Here is a 16,478-nt window from a genome sequence, read left to right on the forward strand (position 1 = left end):
TTAACTCTAATGTATAAAAAATTGTAATATTAGTTTTCTACCCAAAAAAACAAAACACAATAAAAAACTAGTCAAAATTCAACACATAATATGTTCAGTTTAAAAAACAAATATAATAACTTTTTTTTTAAATTAAAGCCCAGCCCAAATGTCATACAAAAGCCCGCGCCTTTGGGCCTTTTTGCGCCTATTATGCCTGGAGGAAGGCGTGCGCCTCAGCAGCGCCTCGCCTCTCCACAAATAAGCCCGAGCTGTGCACCTTGCGCCTAGGCGCGCGCCTTGGAGCGCCTTTTAAAACACTAACAACATAGATGGTGCATATGAGGAGATAGGCAATGAGAGGGAAGCTTTTTTTGCAATGAAGAGGCACAATTTAAATTCCCTTGAAGCATAATCCACACGGATACGTTGACTCTTATAGGGTTCTTAGCCCCCTGTATAACAATACATCAATGGGAGAAGCAAGTGATAGATGAGTAACGAAGGATTTAATAGTGAAGAAGCCACTTGGTTCTAGGGAACAAACTTTCCTATCTGAGATAAGTTTACCATTTTCCCATTTAAAGAAATCATTAGTGATTGAAAGTCAACAACCTCCTCTTCTTTCATTAATCTTCTAAGTAAACCGCCCAGGAACTAGTTTGGCTATCCCAATGCTTGAAAATTGAACCTTTAGACAAGAGGGCAATACGAGATAATCTAGGGAACTTGTTGTTTAGGGGAATATTATTCCGGCCTTGGATCAGTCCAAAAATATACTACACTGCCATTTCCAATTATGAAAGTGGCTAGTGCTTCAATCTTGTGCCATTCTCTTGAAATACTAATCCATGGGCTTCTCAAACTCAAATTCTCCTTCCTACTAGTGTCCCAAAGGAAGGGGTGGCTACCATGAATACTTTCAACTACTTGGTTGTTTACTAATTCGAAAATCAAATTTTTTCTATTTTTGGCAGTTAGAAATCGATGAAAGAACTTGGGGCTCTCGTCCCCTAATTTCATCCAATTTATTTACTTTTCTGAATAAGATCTCTTTCCTCCCTTCTATATAGTTCCAGAAAGTCAGCTTTCAGCATCCATTTTAAGGTACTATTCTCTGTTGCCAAGTCCAGTTGCTCATCCTTATCTTCTTCACTTGCCAAAGCTTTTAGCAAGCTCTCTTCATTATATTTCCTGGCTTTTTTGCTGTCAACTTTCCATTTCTTCAGCTGAATTTTTAAGGATCAAAGTTTGAAAGGTATAACGAAACCTGATCATCCTTGGTGACTTCCCAAATCCAAGGAGTTCTCAATGAGTCTGCAGCAATGTTTGTCTAACAGCCAACTATTGCATAAACGAAAAGGGGATGGCTCCCAACTAAAAGCCCCTGCCTCTAATAATATGGGGAAGTGATCCGAGAATAATCGAGCTTGCCATGTGACTCTGGTGTCTGCAAACAATTCATCTCATTCAGAGTTAATTAAGAATCTGTCTAGCAAGGATCTGAAAATTATGTTGCCTTCTTAGGACCAAATGAATTTCCCATTAGAAAGTGGAATTTCAAACAAGTTTGAGTCTTCTATAAACCTATTGAATTTTCTCATGCCCCTGATTTGCCTCCCAATTGGAAATCTCTCCTGAATTAGTCTGGTAACATTAGAGTCTCCTCCCACACACCAAGCACCTTAACAAAGAGCTGCAAGGGAATTAAGTTCTGGCCAAACGAGCTTCCTTGCTTGATGTTGTGTAGGGCCATACACGTTGGAAATCCAGCAAGGCTTTTTGCTAACAGTAGTGGATTTAACTGAGAGAGTGTATCTTCCTTTGAAGACTTTGAACACACAGATTTTACTTTCATCCCACATAGTCAAAATTCCTTTGGATGTACCGGTTGATTCAATAAAATCCCAGCCAATGTCCTTCGAACTCCATGGAACCTTAATTAGGGAGCTGTCAATAGTCTCTTGTTTTGTCTCCTGAATTAGAACAACTGCTTGATTGGTCAACTCATTACTCTTTTCAAGGCCAATTGTTTTGATTCATTTAGGCAGCCTCTAGTCTTTCCCAATATGGTTTTCAAGCTTTTGCTTATTCAGATTTTTCCTTCGATAACATCAATTTCGCAAGCGGCAATGAATAGGACTAATTCTGCAGGTAAGTTTTATGCCGATTCTTTACGGCATGCCTTGGATTCAGATGTGAGAAATAACGTAAGGGAGATCTGGACCCAATGCATCATCCAAATTATTTGCCTCGAATTCAGCCAACACGTCGTCTCCCTCCTCTAAAATCACAGGTTCTAATTCTTCACTGCTGGTACTGACTATGGATTCTTCATCATCTAATTTTTCTTTTCTGGAATTTTTGTAATATTTAACCCTGAATGCAGAGTATCTCGCACAAGGTTTATGCCCAAGTCTGGAATTTTTATAGGAGATAGATTAAAATTTGAAGAGATGTGAGTTTTATTTGCTGACCTTTAGCATTCTAATCAAAAAGTTTGAATTTTCACACAGCTTTCCTCATGTAAGTCGGAATTCAGGAGGGTCATCCAAGCATTTTGGAAGGAGGTTCTTCCTTTGATGTAGAATTTCTGGAGGTCCTTAACCACTGTTTGAACAGGGGATTTTCCGATTGGTCCTTTTTTCCTTTTAACCTTCTTTTTGTTTTTGTTGTCCAGAGAGATAGGTTGTTCCTCTACCCCAGCCCTTTGGTTGTCCTATTGTTTCTTATAAAAAAGAAAATAATAAAGGCCATGCAAGAGCACATAAAAACAAAGTGAATTGCCTTTTTCTCAATAATGCATGCACATTTGCTAATAGAGTTGAGATGAATTCCCTTGTGTTAGATAATTTAGGTAACAAATAATAGCAAGCATCTAAGGAGGAGAGAAGTCTAAGGAGTAGAGGTGAATAAATTATAAATAACATATAAATGGGAACAGCTAGAGTATACAACAAAATAAAGAAATCCAAACCATTTAAATATCCACATCTGGAGCACTTCGTGCTTTTATTGCCAGTTGTCAAGGTAGAACACTTCTTTATGATTTTCTTCACAAGATCACACTTCCGCAAGGCTTCCAATTTAGGATTTCTCATCTTCCTCAAGAAATCTTTATAAAGCTTCTCTTCCAAAAGTATACGCGAACATGACTGTAAAGAAACTTCTACACATGAGAAATAATGTTTCAAGAAATTTCAAACTAATTCAGGGAAAGCAAATAACTTGTCTTTTCAATACCTTGCAAATGCACTTGAGTATTTCCAATATTGTAGTAAAGTAACCAACATTAAAAACCGGGAGAGAGAGATTCACGTATCCATAATGTCCTGGGCAGTCACCAAAATTGGCATGGCATGTAGAACACTTGCAGCCCTTATTAGCAGGCCCCTGAAACACAATCCCAAAAGAAAAGGCAAACATTTAGACAAATGATGGGTAAGTTCAAGTTTTCTTTTACAAGAGACAGACTTCCATTAATGAAAAAATTAAACATCCAAAAGGTAGGAGGAAGATTAATTCAGTTAAGGTCTAATTTAATCAAAAAGTTGTAATCATAGAAATCTCCATTGACATGGTCTGTTTGGCTGTGGTGGCAGGGGATGTGAGGTTGGAAAGGGGGTTGGGAGAAGGAGGTCTCATAGAGGGAGCCATACTCTTCTTACTTAATTCGAGCCAAAGTCTATCTAAAGATGTATATATGCCTCCAATTCAAACCCATAGGAAGAAATAGTGGCTTACCTTCCCTGAAAAAAAGGTCATCATAGAAGCCCTAAATTTCTGACTCCATAGCAGCCAGCTGGTTTATCTATTTAAATTCTCTCAGGGCATTCATCATCTCTTAAATAACTGATTTTCTTTTCTTTTTTTTTTGTAGAGTCAACAACTATCATTGAGAAAGAAAGAAAGAATACAAAAGCATACAAAAAATAAATAAATAAAAGCCCACAAAACAAACCCTCTAATGAAAGGGCTTTCCAACTAAGGAATATGTTACTAGTAAATAGTTACAAAAGAAACTTCGAAACCAAAGCCCAAAGCAAAACATGAAACCTCACTAAGGACCAAAACTCACTAAGGTCCATATCCAAATCTCCAAACACTTCATGTTTCTCTCCCCCCAAATGTCCCACAACACAGCACACACCCCAACAAACCACAGTATTATAAATTTCTTCTGATGAACAGAGAGAGGTTTAAGACATCCACGCTTTGGTCTGATCATTCTTAACCAAAGATATAGTGTAATTTTTATTCGCCCACCACTTGCCACCCTGTGCCCATCTTGCTTTTGACTTTTGGCTCCAACTAGTACTCTCCTTCCTAATCAACTCAACAAAGTCTCCTTTTAAAGAGCCCCTCTCCACTTTCAAACTTGAATCTAAAAGGCCCTCAACTTACTTCAAATCAATCCCCTCATTTCTATTCAAGATCTCTTGCGTCTTAATTTGGATATAACACCTCTCTATTCCAAGACTTGAGAGTCCATTTCATAGCTTTGAGTTGCCCATAAAACAGTAACCTTCCTAGCTCCCAAGCACCAGCATATTCCATCAGGAGGAGATGTTAGCCTCAAAGGAAAGTGTTAGAAACTTAAGCACCTTGAAGAACCATACCCCAAAAACCAACTATTAAGGTGGGAGAGTGATGTAGTAAGAACAGAGTATTATGTTCAAATTCTTAATCTATTAGGATCAAGATTAGTTTCTTCGATTTATTAGGATTAGGATTAGTTTCTTTATTTTATTAAGATTAGGATTAGTTACTTTTATTAATTAGGATTAAGATTAGTTTCTTTGATTTATTAGGATTAGTTTTTTTCAATTATAAATAGAGTACTTGTATTCACAAGTTTTTTCTTTTTTTTTTTAGATAAGAAACAAATATATTCAACATAACAAAAAAGAATAGCCTAAGTGCAAGGATGAGAGGGCCCTTCCCAAGAATAACTAACATATGAGGGCCTTCCAATTGTTAAAAATCATAGAAAGGCTATAATAACAAAAGTGTTTGATGTAATTGATACACCACCAAGAAGCATCAAGAAGTTGTGTGTTGGACCATAGTCCAAAAAGAATCAAAAGAATTATGACTATCATAAAAGAATTTACTATTTCTCTCATTTCAAATGCTCCATAAAAGAGATCGAGTAGCGCATCTCCACAAGATATTACCCTTCGAACAAAAAGCTTTGCTATTAAGCCCATCAAGCATCCAATTATCAATCTTGCTAGTAAGACAAAAATCCAAATTGAAAATTCTGAACAAGAGAGCACCCATTGTATTGTGGGGGAGGGTAAGGATACATATTTTTGGGAGGATCAGTGGATGGTGGAGTCTTCCCTTTGCTCCTTATTTTCGCATCTTTATCATTTATCCACTTCTAAAAACTGCATGATATCGGACCTTTTGGTCAGGTCCGATAACTCTGTGTCCTCTTTCGAGTTCCGTCATAATGTGACCAATGGAGAAACAACAAAGGTTGCTTCTTTTCTTTCTCTGGTTGAGGGGTGTAGTCTTGGGGAGGGAAAGAGGGACGTTTGTGTTTGGAATCCCAATCCGAGTCAGAGATTCTCAAGTAAATCTATTTTTAGTTTGTTGTTGGATCCCTCCCCCTCCAGGAAATTTGTTTTTAATGTGGTCTAAAGACCAAGGTTCCTAAGAAAGTCAGGTTATTCATCTGGCAAGTTCTGCTAGGTCAGGTTAACACAGTGGATAGGCTTGTGAGGAGAAGGTCTACTCTTATCAGGCCTTTTTTTGCTGCTTGCTTTGTCAGAGGGCAGAGTAAGAACACTTGACAAACACAAGGCAAGGTTAGTTGTAAAATGATTTACTCAGACCTATGGTGTTGATTATTCAGAAACTTTTTCTCCTGTTGCTAAGTTGAATATTGTCAGAGTCCTTTATGTTGTTGTAAACAAAGATTGGCCTCTATATCAGCCGGATGTTAAAAATGCTTTTCTGAATGAAGATCTAGTAGAGGAGGTTTACATGAGCCCTCCGCCTGGCTTTGAAGCCTAGTTTGGTCAACAAGTTTGTAAACTCCAAAAATCCTTATATGGTCTGAAACAGTCACCCAGAGCATGGTTTGACAGATTCACTACTTTTGTCAAGTCCCAAGGATACAGTCAGGGACACTCCGATCACACTTTATTTACAAAAGTTTCTGCGACAGGGAAGATTGCAATTCTGATAGTTTATGTGGATGACATCGTTTTTTCTAGAGATGATCAGGTAGAAATCAGTCAACTTAAGCAGAGAATGGGTAATGAATTTGAAATCAAGGATTTGGGAAATCTGAAATATTTCCTTGAAATGGAGGTGGCCAGATCTAAAGAAGGCATCTTCGTGTCTAAGAGAAAATACACCCTTGATCTGCTAACCGAGACAGGTATGTTGGGATGTCGTCCCGCTGACACTCCTATTGAATTCAACTGTAAACTAGAAAACTCTGATGATCAAGTTCCAGTTGATAAAGAACAATATCAGCGTCTCGTGGGTAAATTGATTTACTTATCTCATACTCGTCCTGATATTTTCTTTGCTGTGAGTGTTGTCCTATGAGGAACACATGGAAGCTGTCAAAAGAATTCTGAGATACTTAAAAACGACACCTGATAAAAGGTTGATGTTTAGAAAGACAGACAAAAAGACCATTGAGGCATATACTGACTCGAATTGGACAGGATCTGTTGTTGACAGAAAGTTTACTACCTCCGATTATTGTACCTTTGTTTGGGGCAATATTGTAACTTGGAGGAGTAAGAAGCAAAGTGTTGTGGCCAGGAGCAGTGCTGAGGCCGAATATAGAGCTATGAGTTTAGGAATATGTAAGGAAATTTGGCTCCAGAAAGTCCTGTCTGATCTTCATCAGGAATGTAAGACTCCATTGAAGCTCTTTTGTGATAATAAAGCTGCTATTAATATTGCTAACAACCCAGTTCAGCATGATAGAACTAAACATGTTGAGATTGATCAATATTTCATCAAAGAAAGACTTGACAGTGGGAGCATATGCATTTCGTATATCCCTTCCGGCCGACAGGTTGCTGATGTCCTCACCAATGGGCTTCTCAGACCAAACTTCGACTTTTATGTTAGCAAGTTGGGTCTCATTGATATTTACGTCCCAACTTGAGGGGGAGTGTTAGAATTATTAGAATTAGTGGGCTTAGCCCATTGGAAAGATTTACCCTAGATATTCTTTCCTTTTTAATCTCTTTGTACTTTTCTATTTATTCCCTCTTGTATCTATTGTATGAATATCATAAAATAATAAAACTAAAAACATCGTGGTTTTTCTCCCGGTTCTCGAGTTTCCACGTAAGCCGGTTTCGTGTTTATTACTTTCAATAGTTTGTTATATTAGTTTCCAAAGTTGTTTCCGTTTAATTGGCTTAACTTTTTATTTTTACCTAGGACGAGTATTTTTTTAGGGATAGAATGATGTAGTAGGAATGGGATATTGTATTCAAATCCTTAATCTATTAATATTAGGAGTAATTTCTTTTATTTATTAGGACTAGAATTAGTTTCTTTGGTTTATTAGGATTAGGATTAGGATTAGTTTCTTTTATTAATTAGAATTAGGATTAGTTTCTTTGATTTATTAGGATTAAGATTAGTTTGCTTTTCAATTATAAGTAGAGCACTTGTCTACTTGTATTCACAACTTTTAAACATTAATAAAATTCTCTCATCGGTAATTACCACATTTATCGTTGGTTATCCCATTCTAACCAACGTGGGAAAAAGGCATCTTATACTACCTTGGTTCCTAACAGAAGGGTGATTCAGCCACATGTTTCGAAAGCAAAAAGTGCCAAGCCCCCACCTCTAATCTCCAAACTTTAAGACTAGTGGCCAATGATCCGAGGTGACTCTCAAGCCCCTTATTTGCCTAGGGCAACCAAACCTCTCAATCCACACTTCAGAAAGGAGAAATTTGTCTATTCTCATAGTCGCCCTGCAATTAGCCCAAGTGAACATCCCATTTAGCAAAGAGAGATCAAAGAGATAACAATCCTCAATGAAACCATTAAAAGACTTCATTGAGCTTCAAATTTTTAAAGGACACGAAGCTCTGCAACTAAATTCACAGGACAACCTGTCTGAACTTACAACATTTGGGTGTCAAGCAAACTCTTAGAATATTAAATCCTAAGTAGTTGGGACACCATGGATTGAACTCATGACATCTTGGCCCTTTATCAAGGTCGTGCGCTCATATTTACTATTAGGCCAACCCAAGATGGTTTGGTGCTAGCTTAATTTATTTCATTTGTTCTGTGTCAAGTGGGTCCCAACCATTTTGGAGATAACGTCCATCAAATTCTTTTCGGGCCATCTTTGAGATTGAAAGTGCACGTATTAGGGACCAATGCAGATAAAGGTCTATTGTCTTAATTATGGAACAAAAGAAATCAACATTTTTTAGGATTCCCCCAACCCTTTCTAGGGCATCTCATATAGAAATTGATTTTCATTCTACATATATCCATACTATACAATACCAAACGATTTCCTCAAACTTTTGCCAATGCACTCACTACCTTGGCCTAGACAACTTCATTTTCTTTCTGATAAGATGTGCATTTTTAATCTTCGTTCCCCGTTTAGAGAGGGAGCATTAGTTTATATAACTAATAGTCTTAATCATGAACACCTACTATAATCAGTCCGTAGTTCGTTCTCATAATTAATAAAGCCTGGAAGCTTATTTTCCAAGGTTGTGAGGAGAGTGTATTAATCGTGAGGTAAATTGAATTTCCTCTCCAGTGTTCCATAACCGCAATAGTAAATAGCAAAGACAGAAAAAACTACTATCAGTGAGCATGAACCTTGAATCCCCCATGATAATACGTACCATTCGAGGATCCAACAAGCCGCCATCGATGGGTTTTCGAGTAGTATCATAATATAAACCTTTGTACACCTGAACTTCAGCCAACTTGCTAATTTCAGCTCCGGAGAAGGTAGTGAACTGCATGCTCTTGCTGTAGTAAGACCCAAACAAACAAACAAAAACAGACCATCAGGCACTAGTAATAACAACTTTCTCAATGCCCACGAAAGGAAACTTACATTTTACGAGGCCCAACATCCTCAATGTATGGTTGTTTAGTAAACACCAGACCTTCCACTTGTGCTCTATTCATCTTCGATCAATGAAGAACACAACAAGAAGTAGAAAGAAAAACAACAACTAAAAGACTCGAGGAGTCCGACGGTGAAATGCAAGCAGTTGAAGCGTCGTGACTGCGTCGTTCAGCAGTCTCGCCGTCATTCAAATTACTTGAAGAAAATACGTGAAGAATCCTCGATTAAGCAGCAGTGGAGAGTGAAAAAAAGTGAGAAAAACAGAGAACTCGTGGGGCGAAGAACTACGAAAGAGAGTGGCCACTGAGCCGAATAAACCAAAAGAGAAAAATGGCGACGAGTAACGGTTAATAGTTAGAATGAGCCCTAACTCCTGAAGAATCATCGGTTCGGTTTGGTTCCTTCTTTTTTTGCCAACCGGTTACTTGACCGCCCGGACCTGTTACTTTGTTGCTTGAGCCGAGACCGCGGTCTAGCTAAGGCTTCGCCGGCGGCGCGCGGACAAAGGGGCGAGAACGAGGGTGGAGGATATGAATGTTGATCTACTTTTGGAAACAGATTTTACTAGAAAATAAAATATTACCCAAACTGGCATATTGATTATAATCTCGAGTTTAGATATGCGATTTTCTTAAATTAATTTAATACTTTTGAAAAATATTATAAGACATTATATTATGACTTTTTGCTTTTGGAAAAATTATGTTTCAAAAAAATGAAGGAGAATGATTAAGTATTTTATTGGCATCGACTTTTTTATCCAAACATAGGAAATTAAAATTCTTTGTTAGTTTAGTTATGATTATCTTGGCATTAAATTTTCTTGTTTAGTGTATAATTAATTTTTTATTCAAAATATGTATATAGACATAATTATTATAAATATTAATATAATATATAGATATCTATTATTCATTAATGTGCTTAGGCCATGTTTGGTAACATTTCTGTTTCCTGTTTCCTGTTTCCTGTTTCCTGTTTCTTGTTCCCTGTTTCTTCTTTCTTTAGAACAAGAAACAGGAACATGTTTGATAACTGTTTCTGTTTCTTGTTTATTTAAAAAAAGAAACAGAAACAGAAAATGTGTTTGGTAACTGTTTCTTGTTTCCTGTTTTTATTATTTATTGTTTAATAGTTTTGTTTGATTGCTCATCTTCAAGATTTATTTTTATTTTATTCACATGTAATTCAATTAAACATTAAATTAAAATTTATGTCCTGCATTAAACATAAAAATAAAAATTATCAAAAGTACTTTATATCATTTAATACAAAAAAGTCCTAGTGCACAAATAAAAGAAATAACATAAACATAAAATTGTATCTATCCCTCAAATGTTGCCCAAATTTGATTCGCAATATCATCTCTCGCTCGGGCCATTTCTCGTAGATGCTGTCGACTCACATCTAATTCAATTATATCACTCTGCAAATTGGCCGACAAATTATGTGTATCTTCAACGATCATTAATTCATTGCTAAAGTCATTGAAAAGATCATCTTGACGATCATTCAATCTAATATAATTGTGAACTGTGCAACATGCTATCGGTATATATTTTTGTGTCTTGATCGGGTACGGAGGCATTTGCTTAAGAATAGGAAATCGAGCCTTCAGCACACCAAAACAACGTTCGATGACATTTCGCAGTGAAGAATGTCGATAATTAAACACTTCTTCTCTACCTCGAGGGCGATGTCTCCTTTCTCTAAAATCTCGTAAATGATATCTTTGACCTCGAAATGGTGCTAAAAATCCTGGCATATTTGAATATCCTGAGTCGACAAGATAGTATTGATCTGCATGTAATAAAGCAAATAAAAAATTATCATAAACTCAAATATGGAATTAAAGTTTTGAAAAACACATAATTACTTACCTCTCTTAGGCATAGGAAATTTATTCTCGGGATTCTTGATACATTCTTGAAGTATACGAGAATCATTGGCCGATCCTTCCCAACCAGACATGACATACGTGAATAACATATCAAATGAACAAACACACATTATATTCCATGTTGTGTTAGTTTTTCTTCCACGAAACGGTATTTGTTCATTTTGGGGAATGCTTGCAGCAACATGAGTGCCATCAATAGCACCAATACAATCCTAAAGGATAATAAAAAAACATAAATATATTTCAAAACATTATATTTCTAAAAATAAATCAAAACGTTAAGGCATTACCTTAAAGAAAGGGTAATATTTTGAATTTGATACGATCTCCGTTGCTACAGTGTCCATATTGGGTGGACGAATAATTTCTCGACCAAGCTTGCAAACTTTCCTCAAAACCTTGTTAAAAGCTAGAGAAATAGTATGACCCGAATGTTGAAATCTTTCTGCTGCTATACGATTGCTTTCATTATGTGATATGATTAATAAGAATATAGCAACTTTTTCTTGAACGGTAAGATACCTAGATGATTTCAGATTTGTCCTTGATTTTAAATCTTCACAAAACCTTATGAATGTAATTCTTTTCATTCTAAAACAATCAAAACATCTACTATCGTTTCCATTTAACAACTCAATCACATAATCATGTCCTCTCAGTGCAGAGGTTCTACATGGTTGTTTTGAAGATTCTATCCTGTGCAAGCTCATGTAGAATAATACGTAAGTGATGGAAACCCTATTTTTAAGGGAAATGGAGATCAAACAGAGCCATATTTTGACTTGTTGGAGAATCAATAAATAGAGAAAAAATACATACCTTAAGTTAGAGAACCGGAGAAGGGAGAAGGAGAACGGAGATTCGAAAAGAAACGCCTCGCCAGAGAATGAAGATGTAGTCGGAGAAGAGAACACCTAGCCGGAGAGAAGACAAAACCGAAGAGAACACCTAGCCGGAGAGAAGACAAAATCGAAGAGAACACCTAGCCGGAGAGAAGACAAAACGGAGAAGGGAGATGCCTAGCCGAAGAGAAGGACAAAACTGAGAAGACGAGTGGAAGAGGAAAAGAGAAACAAAAAGAAATAAAGATGGGAAGGAAACAAGAGAAACTTGTTTTTTTTGTTCCCACAAATTCTCAGATAAAATAGAAACGTTCCTGATTATTTTGAGAACAAGAAACAGGAAACTTTATCAAACAAATTCGTTTCTTAAAAATTAGAAACAGAAACAGGAAACGAGAAACAGGAACGTTACCAAACGGGGTCTTAGTGGTCGTAGTCACATGTCAACTCATTTATCATCTAATGTTCATGCCACATGTCAAGCAAACAACAAGTGATCGTGTAATGTTATTTGTCAAGTTGTGTATTTGGTAAAGTCGTAAGAACATATATTCAAGAGAAATTCAAAGAAATTGGAAAAAGTTGATAAATTTAATAATTTTAAGATTTTCCTATTTTTCTTTTTTATTATTTTATTATTTTAATATTCTATTTTCTCAATTTTCATATTTCTATTGTATTTTGTTTTCACGACAATATATATTTTTGGAGTAATATAACTTTTAGATTTATATGAAATAAGTTGTGAACATTAAAAACCTAATACTGCTTAAACATGTGGTTGAATTTTTAATTTTAACTTTTAATATAGTTAATAAGTTATAAACTTTTGATCTTCGATACAATAATCAAATTGAAATAAATTTTTGATTTGTTGACTTCTTTTAAAATTTGGTGAATATAGAATCAAAAGTTGAATTTTAGATACAATATTTAAAATTATGTTAAATGCATTTGTTGATTGATCTATGAGTAAAGAAAAACTTAGATAAATAAGCATATAATTCTCGGTCATCCTACTTGTTTTAGCCTATGTTTAGGGGAAAAGATAAAACTTGTGTCTAAGCTCTTTTCATGAATGACAGTATTGAAAATCAAGTTTTATTTAAACATCTCAATAGTAAACTTAACTTTAGTATACGAATCGAAAATGATCGATTGATAAACTAAATATAAGTTTGAAATTGAAAACTTATGAAATAAAAAGTGTTCAATCAAGTTAAAAGTGCACACTATCTACAACTACAAGCAACACAAATTGCTAGAATTTCAAGTAATGCTTTAGCTCGATTTCAGTGCATTGGTTGATGTAAAATTAGTAATCAAAGGTACAACAATCCATTGGTTCTAGAGGTTATACTCTATTTCTATGGTCAAAAGCTTATTCTTTTGCTAAATTACTTTTATGAAAAATAAATTTCACCTATTCCTTTTAGTATTATATTATTTTGTATACATTAGTCTCTCGTTTTAGACTAATAATGCGGAAATGAAAATTAATAAAACTAAACCAAGCAATGCATAGTCAAAATACTTTATGTTACGCATCACGTTTTCACAATAATATGAATATATTTGAATATCACGAATAACTTAATCCCTGAAAATTTTGGATTAATCATAAATTGCTACGTCTTTTTCCAAATTAAGAATAATCTTGCAAACCATTAAATCATGACTAACTAAAAAGTTGACATATGTTCCAAACTAAAATCAAATACATAAATTGACAAATCTCGATGATTCACTGTGCTTTCATTTTAACTGTTGAATTAAATAAATTATTTAGTCCAATTTGATGTTATTATTTGGGCTAAAGACCAATTGAACCTAAAATATACTCAATTTAGCTCAAATGTTAAATAAGACCCAAATTCAATTGCTTGGGTCCGAGGTTAGGTCCATGGACCAAGCAAACCCAAGCTTACAAAAGCCCATTCGAAAAATATAAGTTTTCCTCTTAGAGTTTTTCTCTCGAAATAAATTAGGAGTAAGCTTTAGAGATTAAACCACATCAACAAAAGTTCAATTGCAGATGACCATTTTAATATTTTTTGTTTTTGTTTTAACCTTAGCAAACACTCATAAGTAAATAAACAAAAATCATAAATGTTCGGTAACTGATTTTGAAAAACAAAATGTATTTTTCCTACGCTTCTTTTTTTTCATTTTCAATCTACCTTCGTTATTTTAAAAGCAAGTTTTTGGTTTAAAAAAACGAAACAAATGAATTAATTACCAAACTGTAACGCCCATCAAATTCGATATTTCTTTTTGTTTTGTCCATTATCATTAATATTAAGTGTGGTTAGGGAAATTTTAAATTTATTGGAAGAACCTTACCATTTTGATTTTCTCGAGTAATTAAGGTTGGGAATCCTTATTTGTTTAGGATAATAAGTATTATTCTTTTTATTTTATTATTTTTATTTTTTTATTGGAATTAATTGGGGAATCCCTTATTAAACTAAAGTTGGTTGTTTTGGTGAGATTTGGGGAGAGAGAGGAGGTGGTTGTTTTGGGTTTTTAAAAGGAAAAGAAAAGAGTCATTTTTCTTATAAAAAGGCCTTGGGACACGTGCGTAAAGAGGAAGAGAAAAAAATCAAAGAAAGAAAGAGGGCAAAAGAAAAAGAAAAAGGAAATTTTTTTTTATTATTGAAACCCTAGCCGCCGCACGCCGCCGCCGCGAACCCGAGCCGCCAAGCATCCCCCTCTCTGTTCAGCAGCGCAGCCGAGCCCGCAGTCGAAATCGAGCCGTCGCCGAGCTTCCAGCCGCGTCGGAAGAATCGTCCAAGCCGATCCGCGCAGTCGAGCGTCCGTCGGAGCAGCCGTCTCTCGCACGCCCGAAGCCGAGTCGAAGCCACCTTCGCGCGTCCGCAGCCAACCCGACAGCCAGCCGAGTCGCGCCGCTTCGATCCGACGCAGCTCAGCCGAAACGCTCGTCTGCAGCCGTTGCCGAGCGAAGCCGCGGTAGCCGGACCACCACCAGCCGCCGCGCCACCCGAAATCCGGAAGCCAACGCCTCACGCGCAAAGATCCGACCGAAAACCCGCTCCGCGACCCGAACCGACGCGCGCCATCTTCCGGAACCCGACCCGCGCCCGCGTGTGAAGCCGCGCCGCGCGCTTCTGCGTAGCCGAGCCGCGTCTCCCTCCTGTTGCAAGCCGAGCCGCACGCGTAAATCCCTGTTGCAAGCCGAGCCGCACGCGTAAATTCCTGTACCGAGCCGAGCCGCGCCTGCGCCAAGCCGAACCGGTCCCTGTCCTCTTCCAGCCGAGCCGCCAAGACTAATTTGGCTCCATCCACCTAAATTTTGGTAATTTAATTAATTATTGTGGCATTTCCCAGTAAGACTCCATGCTTCGGACGTTAATTAAATTAATTTGGGACTAAATTAAATTATTTTCCTTAAGGGACGTCTTGGACCAAGTAATTGCTGCAGCGCGGGATTTCTTCAGTAGGGGCTCGAGCACTGCAACCTCTTTCTAGGGTAAGTTATTTCAAATGAGTCTTGAACCGTTAGTCGTTGGCGACCTAATTACGAATTTTGGCATATTAAACAGTTAGGACCTCGTCGCTTGGAAAGCGTACTGCCTCGCGGTTAGGACTCGACAAGTAAATCTCCAGGTAAGAGATTCTACTACTAGCTCCATGCTTAGAATTATGAGACTATGTATGCTCCAATTTTGCATGTTGAGGATTAGACAGTACGATGCCTGAAATCAATGTTAGTATGATGCAAATGACGATATGGTTATACTATAGCCTGTTATGTGTGGCGAGAGCTGTTATGGCTATACGACGAATGTCGAAACGGAGAGTGTAGTGATGATTTATCTGATATGTTATATGCTGATGCCATGTGTATGTATACTGCGATTAGGGTACCTGTTAGCTTAATCTGTTAGAGTCGTACCTGCATGGGTGTCCTTCGGGATCACCACCTATTGAGGACTGTGTGGTCCGACGGGACACCAGTCTAGCATGGATATAGATATGACTCGAGTGACTCGACGGGGTCCTCGCATCCCGACTGTCCTAGGTGTCCCCCGGGGCACCGAAGACCAGAGTTACGTTCCTACGGGAGCGCATGTTGCACGTGTTCGGGAACGTGCCAGAGATTGGGTACCAGTTACAGGACTCTGACAGGAAGTTAATAGGCACCTAGTGGGACTAGTAGTGGGTCCCTTACTGAGTATTTTATACTCACTCTCTTCATTTCATGTTTTCAGGTAGAGGACGAGGCAAGGGCAAGGGCAAGCTGGCGAGCGACCCGAAGTGACCGTGGCGGGCCATAGGGACTACTGCTTCCGCTTATCCTTATTTTAGACTTTCATAGCTGAGTTTGAGTACTTTTCATTACTTATCATCTTATTATGTAGATAGGGCCCGAGTAGGACTTTAGGACGCATTAGACCTTTTTGCATAACTACCTTGTTTTAAATTTTCATAAATAAAATTTCTCAAACCTTATGCGTTTTTAATAATTTTGATGACTTAAACCGCTTGTTCTATATTTAGTAATGACTTCGACTCAGTATAAGGAGTTGGGTCGTTACACAAACACATTTGTTTTTTAAAAATTTAATTTATGTATTATGGGTGTTTTTTTTTTTTTTTTTTGGATTAGAGAGTAAGAGCCACATAAGGAATAA

The 16,478-nt window shown here is 37.0% G+C and overlaps 2 protein-coding genes and 1 long non-coding RNA gene across 3 annotated transcripts in view; 1 reads left to right on the top strand and 2 right to left on the bottom strand.

Moving 5' to 3' along the window:
* The window catches only part of LOC103502942 (DNA-directed RNA polymerase III subunit 1), a 58,956-nt gene extending 49,374 nt beyond the window's left edge, over positions 1-9,582 (bottom strand). Inside the window, exons 1-4 of the mRNA XM_008467068.3 lie at positions 9,067-9,582; positions 8,849-8,978; positions 3,223-3,372; positions 2,957-3,134 (exon numbers count right to left, since the gene is read on the bottom strand). Of these exons, the coding sequence (XP_008465290.3) occupies positions 2,957-3,134; positions 3,223-3,372; positions 8,849-8,978; positions 9,067-9,140 (532 nt within the window). The 5' untranslated portion in view covers positions 9,141-9,582. The remainder of the gene's footprint in view (positions 1-2,956; positions 3,135-3,222; positions 3,373-8,848; positions 8,979-9,066) is intronic.
* A 788-nt stretch (positions 9,583-10,370) lies between these two features.
* LOC127144376 (uncharacterized) lies at positions 10,371-11,175 on the bottom strand. Its single transcript, XM_051080289.1, has 2 exons — positions 10,962-11,175; positions 10,371-10,881 (listed from the first exon to the last, which is right to left on the bottom strand). The coding sequence occupies exons 1-2, from the start codon at positions 11,089-11,091 to the stop codon at positions 10,406-10,408; spliced, it is 606 nt and encodes a 201-aa protein (XP_050936246.1). The 5' UTR covers positions 11,092-11,175; the 3' UTR covers positions 10,371-10,405.
* A 3,749-nt stretch (positions 11,176-14,924) lies between these two features.
* LOC127144268 (uncharacterized) lies at positions 14,925-16,189 on the top strand. The gene is made up of 4 exons (XR_007815871.1): positions 14,925-15,139; positions 15,237-15,313; positions 15,387-15,450; positions 16,056-16,189. It is a non-coding gene; the product is annotated as an uncharacterized LOC127144268 (long non-coding RNA).
* The last annotated feature ends 289 nt before the right edge of the window (positions 16,190-16,478 follow it).

This window comes from Cucumis melo, chromosome 12 (assembly GCF_025177605.1).
Source record: "Cucumis melo cultivar AY chromosome 12, USDA_Cmelo_AY_1.0, whole genome shotgun sequence".
NCBI classification, from domain to species: Eukaryota; Viridiplantae; Streptophyta; class Magnoliopsida; order Cucurbitales; family Cucurbitaceae; genus Cucumis; species Cucumis melo.

Coding starts and splice junctions, on each gene's coding strand:
- LOC127144376 (XM_051080289.1), bottom strand. CDS start 11,091: ATGTGTGTTTGTTCATTTGATATGTTATTCACGTATGTCATGTCTGGT. Junction 10,882..10,961: donor ATTTCCTATGCCTAAGAGAG/GTAAGTAATTAT, acceptor TATTACATGCAG/ATCAATACTATCTTGTCGAC.